This window comes from Zea mays, chromosome 1, assembly GCF_902167145.1.
Source record: "Zea mays cultivar B73 chromosome 1, Zm-B73-REFERENCE-NAM-5.0, whole genome shotgun sequence".
Lineage (NCBI taxonomy): Eukaryota > Viridiplantae > Streptophyta > Magnoliopsida > Poales > Poaceae > Zea > Zea mays.
The window spans coordinates 273,216,777-273,234,302 of NC_050096.1; the positions used below are offsets into that span (position 1 = coordinate 273,216,777).

The following is a 17,526-nucleotide window of genomic DNA, read 5'->3' on the forward strand; positions in this document are numbered from 1 at the left end:
TTCTAAAAACCTTAGAAAAATCATATCTGCTACATTTTAACGCTGTTTCAACCCGTTCTAGTTGCATTATCTTCGTAATAAAATTATCTACACTTTAATAACCTTATTTTTTTTATCATGTAACATGTTTCAAATAAATTAATAAGTAATTTGTTTACCCTATGTTCAGTGGATTAACTTCTCTAATTAAAGTTAAAGTAATGTTTTCAGTCCCTAGTTATAATTTGACTAATCAAGTTTTAACTTAGATTAAAGTTGAATTAGTGTTTTCTTTGGAATATCTTTCTCACATGATTTATTAATCAACATAGACATAGTTTTCATATTTAATCACATAAAACTTCGGAAAACTATATCTTTTAAACTGTAATTCAGATTTTAGTAGTTCTCGAACCTGCGATCTCATAGTGGCGTGTAGAATATTCTTACGCTGTTTGTTCATATGCTTGGTGTAATGTTACCATATACATTATTTTCTTGATTGTATGTATTGCTACGAGTACAAGCGAGGTCACGTGAAATCTGAAGACCAAACTGGAGAAGTAACAAGAGTTGCACTGCCCTTGATCACTCTTCTTTACCTAATATTGTTCCTATTAATCACTGTGACATGCTCAGGTTAAATTGATGGGACCTAATAGGTTACCCTAGTTTTGTTCACCCTACACCTTGCATACAAATGAACTATATATTGTGTCAACTTGCTATTGCTCAACCAGGTTTTGGGATTAAAGTTATATCTGCATTATGATCATGCTCCATTTTTGTTGTGGTTTAATTATTGTTCATGGTATGATTATTGTGTTAATTAGAACATGGAGCTTAACTTGAGATAACAATGCTTGCACAAGGGTGGAATGGGATGCCCTTGGCTGATTAATTAGGAAAGCTAGTGTGACTTGATCCTTTCCCGAAAGGGGCATGCGAGGTAGAGGAGTGCAGGTATAAGGAGGTCCTCGCGTCAGATTGTCTGTAAAGCTTTTCGGACGAGGGATTCCTATATCGCCTTTGGCCCGGAATCTGTAGCGGGTTCTCTCATCTAGTAAAACTTTATAAAGGCCTCGTTGTGGATCCCTAGCCATTCACCTTGGTAGTTTCTAAGGGTCTTGTAAGCCCTGGTTAACAGGAAACTGAGAGCACCTAGAGGGTGGTGAATAGGTGATCCTGTAAAATTCAACACTTAAACAACACATACATGGTTTATGGACTGTTAGTGAAGTCAAAACCAAGGTGCTATGAATATAAAGAGAACTCTTCACTTGATTGTTCCTTTAGAATAAGTATTGAACTTAGGAACAATAATACAAGTGATTAAGTGATAACTCTAAGAAAGAAATCAATCACAGAGAAAAGTGGCACAAGAGACACGGTGATTTTATCCCGTGGTTCGGCCAATGCCTACTCCACGTTGTGGTGACCTGCTTTGGTCAAGTATTGCACTAAATCCCTCTCAAGTGATCCAGTGATTAACCTTGAGTACCACGGTTTTCTTCCTTATAGCAGATGTTTCTCTTTGTGAGGAATCTCCACAAGTTGGAGACTCCCACCCTTACAATATTGATCGCAATGAAACCACAAGAGTAAGGGAGGGAATAGAAAGACACACAAGCACTACAGTCACAGGAACATAGTGCACACAAGTCAAGAAACAAGCACACACACACACAGGGCAGAGAGTTCACAGCTCAACAAGTGCTCAAATCTCTAACATAACAAATCAGATGTGTGCTTGCGGAGTCTAGGCGTCTTAGGATGTTCAATAGAGGCTTGGTGTTCTGCTCCATGTGCCAAGGGCTCCTTTTTATAGCCCCAAGGAAGCTAGGAGCTGTTGGAGCTCCATTTGGTAGGCAATTCTTGCCTTCTGCCCGTAGGCGCACAGGACAGTCTGATGCACCACTGGACATAAACAGTGCATGATTTCTTTCCTTGTTTGGCGAAGCCAACCGTTGCACCCGTGATCCCCTTGGTACACCGAACACTGTCCGGTGCGGCTTGATGACCGTTGGCTCTGGCCACGCGTCGCCCGTTGATTTAGCGCTGATCGCGCTGTTGACCGTTGGCGCGGACGCTGTTGACGCAACGAACAGTCCGGTGAATTTTAGCCGCAACATCTTTAGTGATTCACGAGAGCAGCGAGTTCATTGTCGCGCCAGCCTCGGCACCGGACAGTGTCCTGTGCACCCGTAGCTGGTGCAAGTCTGGCTGTTTCAGCTAAACTTTTGCTCCTTTTTGACTTTACTCAACTGAGTTCTTGGCACTTAGACAATCATGTTTAGCACACAAAACAATTGACTAAGTGTCTACAACTTACCTTCAAACTTGATCCATCTAGATTTGTTTCATATACCTTTGCTCAACATCATGTTAGTTCTCACATAGTGTGTTGCGCATCTAATCACCAAAACAATATAGAAATGGCCCAAGGCCACATTTCCCTTTCAATCTCCCCCTTTTTGGTGATTTATGCCAACACATTAAAATGCAACTCATTTTGAACTAACATATCTAGAAGAGCTAAAAGATGCAAATATATGTTGAATTGAAGACCAATAAGATTATCATAGAATTTGGCATATTTGGATCACTTTTGCAACCACTTGGTTTATTTTCACAAAAAAATTCTTTTTCCTATCTCTATGTCAAAAACACTTGTTTTGGTAAATCAAGAGATCTTTCAAGAGTAAATTTGATCAATTGCCGAAAACTCCCCCCTTTCCCATAATCAAATTTCTCCCCCGTAAGAGAACATTTTTTGCAATAAGAGGGTTTTGAACAAACACAAGAATCTAACTCTACAATTTTTGAAATTCACAAGTGGGTGGCTGATCTAGTTGCTTTGGCCTTAATTTCTCCCCCTTTGGCATTAAGCACCAAAACAGGAGAATTTTTTGCCCTTTAACCCCATTGCCTCACCAAAATGTCAAATAAGAGCAAAAGGCAATGAGAACACAAGTAAGAACTTGGGACAAGATACATTGATACCAGAATGTTGTGGAAGCCATGTATTTGTCCAAGTTCACTTTTCCCTTTCAATACAACTTTGAGACTATATCAAGAGTACTCAACAAACAAGTTAGTCTCAAAGGAGCCAAGTTGTAGCACATCCTCCCCCTCAACATGTGCATCATTTGCATAAGGACTTGTGAGGTCTGGGGATGACTTGTACAACTTGAGCACCAAAAGTAAGCAATTAAAAACATTAATGCTTAAAGTAATATGATCAAAGGCATATAGCACATGTATGCTATAGACCAATCCAAGTTACACTAATCTAATACATTTAGCTCACTACGCAACCTGCAAAACCTTTTCTCATCTAAAGGCTTGGTGAAGATATCGGCTAGCTGGTTCTCGGTGCTAATATGGAATATATCGATATCTCCCCTTTGTTGGTGGTCTCTCAAAAAGTGATGTCGAATGTCTATGTGCTTAGTGCGGCTGTGTTCAACAGGATTATCCGCCTAGCGGATTGCACTCTCATTATCACATAGGAGTGGAACTTTGCTCATATTGTAGCCAAAGTCCCAGAGGGTTTGCCTCATCCAAAGCAATTACGCGCAACACTGTCCTGCGACAACATACTCGGCCTCAGCAGTGGATAGGGCAACAGAAGTTTGTTTCTTAGAGCTCCAAGACACCAGGGACCTTCCCAGAAACTGACATGTCCCTGATGTGCTCTTCCTATCAACCTTGCACCCAGCATAGTCAGAATCTGAGTATCCGATTAAGTCAAAGGTAGACCCTTTTGGATACCAGATCCCGAAGCAAGGCGTAGAAACCAAATATCTAAGGATTCGCTTAACGGCCACAAGGTGACACTCCTTGGGGTCGGATTGAAATCTAGCACACATGCATACACTTAGAAAAATATCCGGTCTACTAGCACAAAGGTAAAGAAAAGATCCTATCATAGACCGGTATGCCTTTTGATCAACGGACTTACCTCCTTTGTTGAGGTCCAGATGTTCGTCTGTTCCCATCGGTGTCTTTGTGGGCTTTGCATCCTTCATCCCAAACCTCTTGAGCAGATCTTGAGTATACTTCGTTTGGGAGATGAAGGTCCCTTCCTTGAGTTGCTTCACTTGAAATCTAAGGAAGTAGTTCAACTCGCCCAACATTGACATCTCGAATTTTTGCATCATCCCCTGCTAAACTCCTCACAAGAATTATGATTATTAGAACCAAATATTATGTCATCGACATATATGTGGCATACAAAAAGATCACCATTACAAGTCTTAGTAAAGAGAGTAGGATCAACTTTCCCAACCTTGAAAGCATTAGAAATAAGTAAATCTCTAAGGCATTCATACCATGCTCTTGGGGCTTGCTTAAGTACATAGAGCGCCTTAAAGAGCTTGTAGACGTTGTTGGGATACCTATCATCCTCGAAACCAGGGGTTGTTCCACATACACTTCCTCCTTGTTTGGTCCATTAAGGAAGGCACTCTTCACATCCATTTGAAACAACTTAAAAGAGTGGTGAGCAGCATAAGCCAATAATATGTGAATTGATTCTAGCCTAGCTACAGGAGAAAAAGTCTCCTCAAAATCCAAACCTGTGACTTGGGCATAACCTTTTGTCACAAGTCGAGCCTTGTTTCTTGTCACCACACCATGTTCATCTTGCTTGTTGCGGAACACCCACTTGGTTCCCACAACATTTTGCTTTGGACGTGGCACCACGCTCCAAACTTCATTTCTCTTGAAGTTATTGAGCTCTTCCTGCATGGCCAACACCCAGTCCGGATCCTGCAAGGCTTCTTCTACCTTGAAAGGCTCAATAGAAGAAACAAACGAGTAGTGCTCACAAAAATTAGCTAAACGTGAGCTAGTGGTTACTCCCTTGCTAATATCACCCAGAATCTGATCCACTAGATGATTTCTTTGAATTGTCGCCCGAATTTGAGTCGGAGGAGCTTGTGGTGCTTCTTCCTCCTTATCCTGTTGTTCATGTGCTCCCCCGTTATCCAGCCCTTCATTTTGAGGTACCTGTTCCTCATCTTGAGTTGGGGGATGCACTAATGTAGAGGAAGAAGGTTGATCTTGCTCTTGTTGTTCCTATGGTTGCACATCACCTATCACAATTGTTCGTATTGCGGCCGTCGTAACCTCATCCTCACCTACATCATCAAGATCAACTTGCTCTCTTAGAGAGCCATTAGTCTCATCAAATACAACATTGCTAGAGACTTCAACTAATCCTGATGACTTGTTGAAGACCCTATACGCCTTTGTATTTGAGTCATATCCTAGTAAAAACCCTTCTATAGCTTTGGGAGCAAACTTCAAATGTCTACTTTCTTTACCAAGATGTAGCATTTGCTCCCAAATACACAAAAATTGGAAACATTGGATTTGTTACCGGTTAGGAGTTCGTATGATGTTTTCTTGAGGAGGCGATGCAAATAGAGCCGATTTATGGCATGGCACGTTGTATTAACAACTTCCGACCAAAACCGCTTAGGCGTCTTGTACTCTCCAAGCATTGTCCTCACCATATCAATTAGTGTCATGTTCTTCCTCTCTACCACACCATTTTGCTGTGGTGTGTAGGGAGCGGAGAACTCATGCTTGATGCCTTCCTCCTCAAGATATTCTTCGACTTGAAGGTTCTTGAACTCCGATCCATTATCGCTCCTTATCTTTTTCACCTTTAGCTCAAACTCATTTTGAGCTCTCCTTAGGAAGCGCTTTAGAGTTTCTTGGGTTTCAGATTTATCATGCAAAAAGAAAACCCAAGTGAAGCGGGAAAAATCATCAACAATAACAAGACCATACTTACTTCCCCCGATGCTAAGATAAGCAACGGGCCCAAAGAGATCCATATGTAGGAGTTCCAGTGGTCTTGATGTCGTCACCACGTTCTTGCTTTGATGAGTACTTCCCACCTGCTTCCCTGCCTGGCACGCTGCACAAGGTCTGTCTTTCTCAAAACAGACATCGGTTAGTCCTAACACATGTTCTCCCTTTAGATGTTTATGAAGGTTCTTCATCCCAACGTGTGCTAGACGATGGTGCTAGAGCCAGCCCATATTAGTCTTAGCGATTAAGCATGCATCTAGATCGGCATTCTCTTTTGAGAAATCAACTAAGTAGAGCTTGTCGTCTAATACACCCTTAAAGGCTAATGAACCATCACTTCTTCTAAAGACAGATACATCAATATTTGTAAATAAGCATTTATAACCCATATGACATAATTGGCTTATAGACAACAAATTGTACTCGAGCGATTCTACTAGAAACACATTTGAAATCGAATGCTCGGTAGTAATGGCTATTTTGCCTAAGCCCTTGACCTTGCCTTGTTTCCCATCTCCAAAGATGATAGTTTCCTGGGAATCCCAGTTCTTGACGTAGGAGGTGAACATTTTCTTCTCCCCCGTCATGTGGTTTGTGCATCCACTATCAATGATCCAGCTTGAGCCCCCGGATGCATAAACCTGCAAGGTAATTAAGCTTGAGTTTTAGGTACCCAACTCTTGTTGGGTCCTACAAGGTTAGTCACAACAGACTTTGGAACCCAGATGCAAGTTTTGTCTCTCTTGCACTTAGGTCCCAAATTTCTAGCAACTACTTTATCATTTTTGCATAACAGTACAGATGAAGCATCACATGTTTGATAAAGCGTAGTTGGTCCAATTGATGCCTTCCTAGGCGCATGGGAAGCAACATGATGGCGCCTAGGTCTATTCCTACCATGAGCATATGAAGAGCTAGATGCAAACATGGCATGAGAATTAAATGCAGCATCATGATGAGTAGATAAAGCAGCATGATTATGACACCTATCTTGATGAGAAACATTAAAAACATTCTTATCATTAGCATAAAGATAGGCATGGTTCTTTTGGGAGCTACTAGCCATAGGAGCCTTCCCTTTCTCCTTGTTGAGATTGGAAGTCCTTTGGCTTGTTAAGTTCTTGGTTCCCTTTTGGAAACCAAGTCCATCCTTAATAGAGGGGTGTATACCAATGGTGTAGGCATCCCTAACAAATTTTAGTTTCTCGTAATCATCCTTGCAAGTCTTAAGTTGAGCATTAAGACTTGCAACATCATTATTTAACTTAAGAATGGTAGAGGCATGTTCATTGCAAGCATTAATATTAAAATGTTTACACCTATTGTAGATAACAGCATGCTCTACAGATGAACTAGCAGAATTCACTTCTTCTAACTTAGCATTTAAATCAGCATTCAAATTTTTAAGACTAGAAATAGAATCATGGCAGGTAGACAGCTCAGAAGACAATAGTTCATTTTCTTAATTTCTTGAGCAAGAGATCTTTGAACATTAATAAATTTATCATGTTCCTCATATAGAATATCTTCTTGCTTTTCTAGAAGCCTATCTTTTTCATTAAGAGCATCAATCAGAAGATTCCTATAAATAGATCACTATAATCTACTTCATCATCAGAAGAATCCTCATCACTAGAAGAAGAATACTTAGGTGTTTCTTGTGTACGTACCTTCTTCTCCTTAGCCATGAGACACGTGTGGCATTCGTTGGGGAAGAGGAAAGACTTGTTGAAGGCTGAGGCAGCTAGTCCTTCATCATCGGAGTCGGATGAAGAACAGTCGGTGTCCCATTCTTTTCCAATGTGCGCCTCGCCCTTTGCCTTCCTGTAGTTCTTCTTCCTTTCCTTCTTACCTTTCTTTTCTTGTGCCTGGTCATTGTCATTATCAGGGCATTGTGCTATAAAATGACCAGACTTACCACACTTGAAGCAGGAGCGCTTTTCCTTGGACTTGCTCTTGTTGGGATATTCCTTGCGTCCCTTCATAGCGGTCTTGAAGCGCTTGATTATAAGTGCCATTTCGTCCTTGTTGAGCCCGGCAGCCTCCACTTTTGATACCTTGCTAGGTAGGGCCTCCTTGCTACTTGTTGCTTTTAGAGCAACATGTCGCGGCTCGTAGAGTGGAAGTGGTCCGTTTGCGGCATCGTCCACATACCTCGCTTCCTTCACCATCATGCGCCCGCTCACGAATTTTTTGAGAATTTCCTCGAGCGTCATTTTTGTGTACCTGGGGTTCTCACGTATAAGATTTACAAGATGAGGATCAATAACAGTAAATGACCTCAGCATGAGTCGGACAACGTCATGATTCGTCCATCTTGTACTCCCATAGCTTCGATTCTTGTTGACTAGGGTCTTGAGCCTGTTGTAAGTTTGAGTTAGCTCCTCTCCCCTTATCATGGCGAATCTCCCTAGCTCGCCTTCCACCAGCTCCATCTTGGTAATCATGGGTCGTCGTTACCCTCGTGAGAGATCTTGAGAGTATCCCATATTTGCTTGGCGTTGTCCAAGCCGCTAACTTTGTTGTATTCATCCCTGTATAGATATGCTAACAAAACAGTAGTAGCTTGAGCATTTTTATGTATTTATTCATTAACCAATACAAAATTATCAGTGGTATCGAAATGCATTCCATTTTCAACAATTTCCCAAATACTAGGATGGAGAGAAAATAAGTGACTACGCATTTTATGACTCCAAAATGAATAGTCTTCTCCATCAAAGTGTGGGGGTTTTCCGAGTGGAATAGATAGCAATGAGCATTCATAAGAGTAATTCTGATTAACCATTTTCTTTTTCGACAAAGAATCTTCGTCGTTGTCATGCCTTGGTGAAGAGGAGGACGTGTCGCTGTCGTAGTAGATGATTTTCTTTATGCACCTCTTCTTCTTTTCATCCCTCTTCTTGTGACTTGAGCCTGAGTCAGTGGGCTTGTCGCCTTTTGGCTCGTTGACGTAGAGGGTCTCCTTTTCCTTGCCATTGATCACCATCCCGTTGCCTTTAGTGATCAACCTTGAGTACCACTGTTTTCTTCCTTATAATAGATGTTTTCCTTTGTGAGGAATCTCCACAAGTTGGAGCCTCTCACCCTTACAATATTGATCGCAATGAAACCACAAGAGTAAGGGAGGGAATAGAAACACACACAAGCACTAGAGTCGCAACAACACAACACACACAAGTCAAGAAACAAGCACACAAACATAGCGCAGGGAGTTCATAGCTCAACAAGTGCTCAAATCTCTACCACAACGAATCGGATGTGTGCTTGCGGAGTCTAGGCGTCTTAGGATGTTCAATAGAGGCTTGGTGTTCTGCTCCATGTGCCTAGGGGTCCCTTTTATAACCCCAAGGCATCTAACAGTGTATGATTTATTTTCTTGTTTGGCGAAGCCGACCATTGCACCTGCGGTCCCCTTGGTACACCGAACACTGTACGGTGCACACCGAATAGTTCGGTGCGGCCTAGTGACCGTTGGCTCTAGCCACGCGTCGCCCGTTGATTTAGCGCTGATCGCGTTGCCGACCGTTGGCACGGACGCTGTGGCGCACCGGATAGTCCGGTGAATTTTAGCTGCAGCGTCTTTGGCACGCCAGCTTGGACACTGGACACTGTCCGGTGCACCCGTAGCTGGTGCAAGTCTAGCTGTTTTAGCTAAACTTCTTTTGCTCCTTTTTGACTTTACTCAAATGAGTTCCTGGCACTTAGATAAGCATGTTTAGCACAAAAAACAATTGACTAAGCATCTAGAACTTACCTTCATACTTGATCCATCTAGATTTACTTCATACACCTTTGCTCAACATCATGTTAGTTCTCACATAGTGTGTTGTGCATCTAATCACCAAAACAATATAGAAATGGCCCAAGGGGACATTTTCCTTTTAGAAACACGTCTTGTGGGTAAAGACGTGCAACCTCTACAGAGTGTAAAACTGGTATGTCAGTCGTGCTCACGATCAAGAGTGACTCATGACTCTCGCATGATTAACTTATGTAATTAAACGTAATATGTCATTTGCATTGCACTATGAGATTTATTATTAATTATGATATCTTATTTAATTGGGATGATATCTACTTATATTTAGTAACTGTTAATAATTTTGACGAACTTGTTAAAAGCAATGCTCAGCCTTAACCATTCATATTTGGTAAGCCTTACACTTCACATGAGCCCCCACCGTAAGTGAGCTCATGCACATTATTCCCCACAACTTGTTGAGCGATGAATGTATGTGAGCTCACCCTTGTTGTACTCACCCCCAGGTCAACAACAGGTACAACCAAGATGAGGAGCATGAAGGATTGCATGATGAGTTCGTGATAGGTCTAGGCTATCATCTCCCAGTCAACTATGGTTGCGGAGGATCGTCGTCGTCATACGATGTAATATTTAGCTATTTTGTACAAAACCCGTATTATATAATAAAGATGTGACATTGATTTCTGTACCATGAGTCATCATATGTGTGAGACTTGATCCTACCACAAATTTGAGACACACCCAGGTTTGCCCACAAGTGGTATTAGAGGAATGTTGACTGTAGGACGTAACCTAGATAGAACTGGACAACACTTACCTACTTATCTTTGCTCTGATTCTTTCTAAACTTTCTCATTTATTGTGGATTTACTCTGATCATTCTTACCTTTTCACTTCTAAATACCAAGTGGATTTCACAATTTGGAATCTTGTACCTAAAGTGACCCTTAGGAAAAAGAGTCCTAATCATATGCATAAAAACTATTTTTATAGGTATCAATGTGCTTGAATGTTTATAATTCAAGAATATGAGTCCTCCTTGGATCTCATGACGGATCTTTAGAATCCTATTAACTACATATTTTAATTCATGTCATTTGCCAAATTATGTCATATAGCGGAACAATGTTTATTCAACACATATGTGGGATGGGTCTCTCACAAGACCACTTGAACCATCGCATTCACCACACATTATTTCAACAATGCCCATAAATGTCTGAACTTCAAGCTTGCAACTTTCACTTTGTGATTCTTGGTTCAGCCTCGATTGCATTTATTAATGACCCGATAAGAGAGCTTAAAGCACTCATGCCTAGGACTTTGTTTTGGATCCGTTTGCAATCTAGAGAGGCAAGATAGGTGTCGACATATTTGTCTCCCACATCTAATAATTATCTCCGTCATTTCCCAAAACGAAAGATTCATTGTTCCGTATTCCCAGCACAATGATATTGCGCGCATTGTTAGGAACTTCATCATCAAGATGAACCTCTTCGTTAGGCAAATCACCATTAGGGTGAATTAATCAGAGGATGGTTATCACAGACCACATGAATATGTAATTAGAGCATATGCTTTGACTAAGGCCGATGGATCATATTCGCAGGCGTCCCCACAGAATAGATCAAATACCAATAAGTTAAATGTGGATATGATTTTAATCTCGGGTATATCCACATCTACATCAAGTAGAAGCGTTCAAACCAATATAGTTACTCAACGATTTCTGGCAAACTCCATATACACATGAGTACTCATCGAATGACAAGTCTAGTTTGGCTTTTGTGCGTTTAATAGAATATTGAGGCATTACACTATATGGGCATTCCTCCCCTAATGCCGAGATGTTCTAAAAGCATACAAATTAAACCCCAACCACAATCATCTAGTTGTGGCCAATGTATGCTATTGTGGTGATTTATTTGGGAAATCTTACGAACATTCCAGATAGGGATTTTATGCAGTGAGCTTTGGACTTAGATTAAAGCAGTGGCATTCATACTGCATCTTTTTCCTTCAACGTTGAAGGGATAGTCTCAACTTCTAGTGAAACATGCAACAACAAGTTGCTTCGTGGTAACAATTCTGCAAACGTATTGTAATTATTACCAAATACACAGTCAATCATTAAGATTTAGACTGATATGTGCAACACTATGTTATCCATAAGGGTCCTTCAGGGGCTCATGCATACTATTCATTGTTTGGAGCCAATAGTTGACTTCAGATCAACATGTAAAATGACCATCAGTGTCTAGCGCTCACAAGGACATTCATTGTTATCTGGGTGTGACAGAAGTGGTATCAGAGGAATGTTGACTGTAGAACGTAACCTAGATAGAACTAGACAACCCTTATCTACTTACCTTTACTCTGATTCTTTCTAAACTTTCTCATCTATTGCTTATTTACTCTGATCATTCTTACCTTTTCACTTCTAAAGACCAAGTGGATTTCACACTTTGGAATCTTGTACCTAAAGTGACCCCTAGGAAAAAAGAGTCCTAATCATAGGCATAAAAACTATTTTTATAGGTATCAATGTGCTTGAATGTTTGTTCTTGTGATACCTGTTTGATTTGGTTCTTTGATTGAGGGTGATGAATTGTGGAGTATTGTCCACAATTGCATCTGCATATTTTAGGTATAAAAATATGATTATAAGATAATATTAAGAATCTAATGTGGCCACTTGGTGCTACCACGGCTTCACCTTCCGCGCTAACACTTTGGGCCCATCCCACGCACGTCGATTAGTTCTCCCACCCCACGTGCCTTGCCTCGGTGCCGTGACCCGCCGGCGCAACTACCTTAGTTGTTAGAAATAAACAATAAATATATAAAAAAATATTGCAGAGCAAGCACTCGAACTCATGCCCTTTGCTCCAAAAATTTTAAGGCTAATCACTAGACCACATATACCTTAGTGTTTAGAAATAAACAATAACTATATTTGAATAAATATCTCAACACATATTTATATGATATATAAAACCGTTCAAAGCACGAGCAACTGACTAGTATGTTTATAAGATAATTAGACAACTTAGATAATCCCTATTATTTAAAATATATCTAACCTAATAGATCCATCTCGTCTTAAAAGATTTTATCTTTATTCTAATAGATTTTTCTTGTCCTGATAAGCATAATTAACCCACGCTAACGTATCAAACATGATCTAATCCAAACTAATTAGATCTTATCTAGTCTAATCTAGTCATATTAATCTAATCTAGTTCCCATCTAATTTAATACGATCTAACCTAACTTGAGTTACTTAACACTGGTGAAATAGGTTAGACCCAAATCTGGTTTTGATCTTTTCTTATATTGATTGATGAAGATGGCGCTTGCTAACTTCAACCGTGCATAAGGTTTTGATCGGACTGGTCCAACAGGATGCATGCTCTAACAAGAACAACAGTTTGTATTATTTTACACATTCAGAGCACCGCGGAGAAAAAAAGTGACAAACAGAAACTGACAAGATCAAAAGTTGGAAAACTTTCTGGATAATAATAGGCGGTAGCAGTATAAGTTTGTTTACATGCACGATTGAAGTGCTAATTTGGCCCCAGCTTAAACCCTCCTATGACTATGACGCGTCGACGACGAGAAGCGCCTCTCGTCCCTGTATCTCCAGCTGCTCGCCCGGCTCCTGCTCTTCGTGTCCCTGGATCTCCAGCTGCTCCTACTCTTGATGTCCGGCTCCATTTTCCTTGGCCTGTCCTCGACCTTCTCAGAGACGTTGCGCTGCCGCTTCTCGTCATCAGCATCAGCTTCTCGGTAGTAGCCTGGGTGCTTGCGTTTCGCATCTCCTGTCTGCCCGCTCCTGACGCGATCGCCGCCGGCATTGGAAACGACAGGAGGCATCTTCTCGTCCGAGATCTTGGGGGTATCAGCTAGTAGAACGGCTGTCTCAGGCCTCTGCACCTGCTGCGGACGCATCCGGGGAGTGGACGGAGGAGCGGCCAACACCGTGGTGTCCAACACGCCGCCTTGCGCCCACTTGATTAAGATGCCGCGCGCGAGGGCGCGCACCTTCCCGGCCTCGTGGCTCAGCAGGCCTTCGACGGCCTTGTCCACGCCGGTGGTGGTCAGCATGGTCGTCGTCACCGGGACCACATGCAGCGTCAAAAGCGCCTCGGTCATGGCCGCGTCGAGCAGCCGGCAGAGCCCCTTGACTCGATCGGCGTCGTCGTCCGCGGCATCGCAGAGCATCTCCACCAGCTCGCTCCTCAGTTGCCGGAACTTGTCCCGGGAGCGGGCCCCAGTGGCGGTCTCTATGGCGGTGTCGATGGCAGCGAACGCCGGGAAGAAGGGCTTCCACCGGCGGAGCGCCATCACCGCTGCGCGTTTGGATTGGCTGCAGCCTGCAGGGAACCGATGCGCGCTCGCCAACTATCGATGGGGGTATGGGGCAGGACGCAGGACTGTGAAACTGTATTGGTTGAAGCGTAATACCACGCCGCAGGTCTCTTGTTTATATAGTGCCAAAGGCCAGGCGATCGACATGTACAGGATCTATCTATAGCTAATAGCAACTACCTGAAGGTATTCAATGGATAATCATCGGGAATGGATAATCACTAGGAGCATCTATATATCACCGTAACAGACAGGAACATCTTCCATCTTCAATTCCAACAAGGACGACGGGCTTTATATCCATCGTCACGAACAAGAATCCAACTGATGAGGAGATTGGTTGTTCGATTCGAACGCGATCAGGCATTCAGTTATGCCCCTCTCGGTGATCCCATCCTAGGCAGTCAGAATAAATGATTAATTTATATCTGCATTTGTCCAAACCTCTGTTTGCTACTGTGCAGTTTTCAACACTGGAGATTGTCTAAAACTGAATTTTAAAACCGACTCCAAATGGGTAGTGCGCGAGGCTGGTTGAAGACTGGTGCCGACGAGGGCAGCGACATCGCAGACCGGAGCACACCACTGGATGGACAAACGGCGACCGGTAGCGGACCATCAGCACCGAGAGAACCTGCCACCAAGAGGTGCTACAACGCATCTACGATGGAAAAGGATTCATCAACGCATCTACGCTCGCTTGGCGCCTTGAGCCTTGCCTGCCGATGGAGCTCCAAATTCCATGAGAGTTAGGGACAGGGAGTAGCGCTAAGATAGAGCAGGGATAATGGGCTTCGGTGAGCGACGAACAACGGCGAGCTTGAGAGCAAGAGAGGAGCGCTTAGTGGCGGAGTGGCGTGGTTCACTGCCGATGGACAGGAGAGTGGGGAGCGTTCCTGGGATAGAGAAGAGAGTGATTGAGTTCACGGAAAGGAGAGGGGGCGATAACGTCCAAACTCCAGAGAGTGAATCGACTAGATGTGTAGTGTTTGGTTCGGTGTCAACAAGGGATGGGATGGGATCAACCCTGTACTGATCCCGTCCCTTATTTTTTGAGGGATGGTCTCATCCACCATTTTTGAAGAATATTCCTTGACCCTCACTCTGAAACTCAAAACTAAATGTGTGTCAAGTTAGAATGATCTCATCCCATCCCTCTTCATCTTTCATCGTCCCTCTATCCAAACACTAAGCACAACATGTGATTTGGGCTTGAAGAGAGAGAGCCTAGGTCCTATTTTTTGGAAGCGACAATGGCACAGTTCTGTAGTTGAAGCAAGCAACGTTAGCGAGAATGCCGTTGGCGAATGATGCACACTACTCTTGCTTCTTTGTGTTTCATCGCCCCATTGATTTCCATCTGTTTACACCTTATATATACTTGTTTTGTATATACTTGTGTTTTACCTTATTATTAAGATTTGTCAGCATGATTTCAGTTCCCTCCTAATGTTTCATCAAATTTGGTACCCTCCCGCTCCTAATATTGTAGTCACATTAAGCACAATTCAATTTCTGCATGACTGAGGATAATTTCGTACCTTGGTAGACAGAGCCTTTGAAGGACTTCTGAAACTTAATGTTGTTCGTTATTTTGCTGAATATGGCTTGTTTGAGATGATCTAACTTCTGTATTTGCTGAATGTGGCATGTTGGATATGCTCTAGCTACCACCGATTGGAATTAGGTGTTGTTTGGTTTATATATTTGTAACGTGAACGGTAACTGATAACGTTAAACCATGTTTTTTATGTCCAATCGTAATCAGATACTACACTAGAAACTGATATCGTCTTATTCAAACTTATTACAGCTTAAAAACGAGTGTAAATTGTTACCATTGTCATTTGCGTTGCATTTCGTGAACCAAACGATATCTTAGAGTAATGTGTGTCCTAGTCCGCATGGAGGATAGAGCTTCATTTTGCCAACAAGAAAAGGTGGGGAAGGCGGCAAGTTCATGACTATAAAGCCTAGGTTGTTGTGGCCTGATTGCCAGCATTTTGATGTTGCAGCTGGGCTATTAGAATTGAATTGTTCAGATTAGCGGCTACTACGTTCACGACTTGCACTTTTTTCTTGTTCAAAGTAGCTGTGTGGTACATGTTTATGTGCAACCCTGGGAGAAGATTAACAGTTTTAGCATGCCTGTACGTGAGCTGAAAAATGCACTCCATCTTACTAAACCCTTGTTCAAAGTAGCAGATAGGCCAATTTGGATCGTGCAGTACATGTTTATGTGTGAGGCTGGGGAGAAGAGTAAGATATTTCACGCCGGTACAGCAGTGCCATTGTTGGGTGAATGAGGTTGTGTAATTTAGGCATTTCCTGTTAGATTCTATGGTGCCTAGGATCGATTCATAAGCCCCTTGAATACCAATCTGTAACTGTAAATACTTGATGATGAGTAGATCTGTTTTACTGAACGAATCAAACCCATCTACTGTCCTAACTGGAAAAGGACCACAAATATCTGTATCAATAATTTCTAACACTCTCGTACTGTGTTTATCATTTTTCTTAGTCTGCTTCGCAAATTTACCCTTAATGCAATCTCTATAGTACTGGGCTATTAGGACTGAACTGTTCAGATTAGCGACTACTAAGTTCAAGGCTTGCACATTTTTCTTGTTCAAAGTAGTTGTGCGGTATAGGTTTGTGTGCAACACTAGGAGAAGATTAACAGATTTGGCATGCCTGTACGTGAGCTAAAAAATGCACTCCACCTTACTATACCCTTGTTCAAAGTAGCAGATAGGCCAATTTTGGATCGTAAAGTACAGGTTTATGAGCAAGCCTGGGGGAGAACAATAACATATTTCACGCCGATACAATAGTCCCATTGTTGGGTGAATGAGGTTGTGTAATTTGGGCATTTCCTGTTAGATTCTATGGTGCCTAGGATCGATTCCTAAGCCCCTAGAATACCAATCCGCAACTAGAAATCTTCGATGATGAGTAGATCTGTTCTACTGAGAGGAATAAGGAAACATACTTTCGTTGTTGTTGTTAACGCGTCCCATGAGATGGTGGTGGAGAGTTGTTGCTGTCGCCGGCCTCACCTCCATTGCCCTTGTAGAAGAACAACAAGCACCGAGATCCGAGCCGCCGTTGGTCGTCACACTTATGGTCACTCCGACACCTAGGCGATGAAACCTCTGTGGGGATTAGGGTTTCTAGGCGTGGTACTAGCGTTGGCTTTATATAGTGCTGTGTGAGTGGGGGCTCCAACCGAGGTTAGCCTGGGCTCTCCCAATCAAGGGCCTAATTAAAGAGACGATTAGTTGGTTGAGCCCAATCTAGTCTGTATATATCGGTTGTAGGGGACACACCCAACAATCTCCTCTTTGTTCTCTACATTTCTTATACTCAACTTTTATAGATTCCATCCATCAACAAGTTTACACATAGAGTCCAATGCATGACAATGACCAATTAAGGGCCCGTTTGGCAAAGCTCCAGCTCCTGCTTCTTTAGCTCCAGATCCTGATCCTCGTGAGGAGCTGATCCTCCTGATTCTCAGAATCATTTTCAAAACCGTTTGGCAAGTAAATTGATTCTTGTCTTCTGACAGTTGGTGG

General features: G+C 42.3%; 1 protein-coding gene across 1 annotated transcript; it reads right to left on the minus strand.

Moving 5' to 3' along the window:
• Nucleotides 1-13,058: 13,058 nt before the first annotated feature.
• On the minus strand, nt 13,059-14,353 carry LOC109943790 (uncharacterized). The gene has a single exon (XM_020547285.2). It carries the CDS (start codon nt 13,919-13,921, stop codon nt 13,157-13,159), a length of 765 nt encoding a protein of 254 aa, XP_020402874.1. The 5' UTR covers nt 13,922-14,353; the 3' UTR covers nt 13,059-13,156.
• Between the last annotated feature and the right edge of the window lie 3,173 nt (nt 14,354-17,526).

Excerpts from the sequence above, each read along its gene's own strand:
- LOC109943790 (XM_020547285.2), bottom strand. The coding sequence starts at position 13,921 with ATGGCGCTCCGCCGGTGGAAGCCCTTCTTCCCGGCGTTCGCTGCCATC.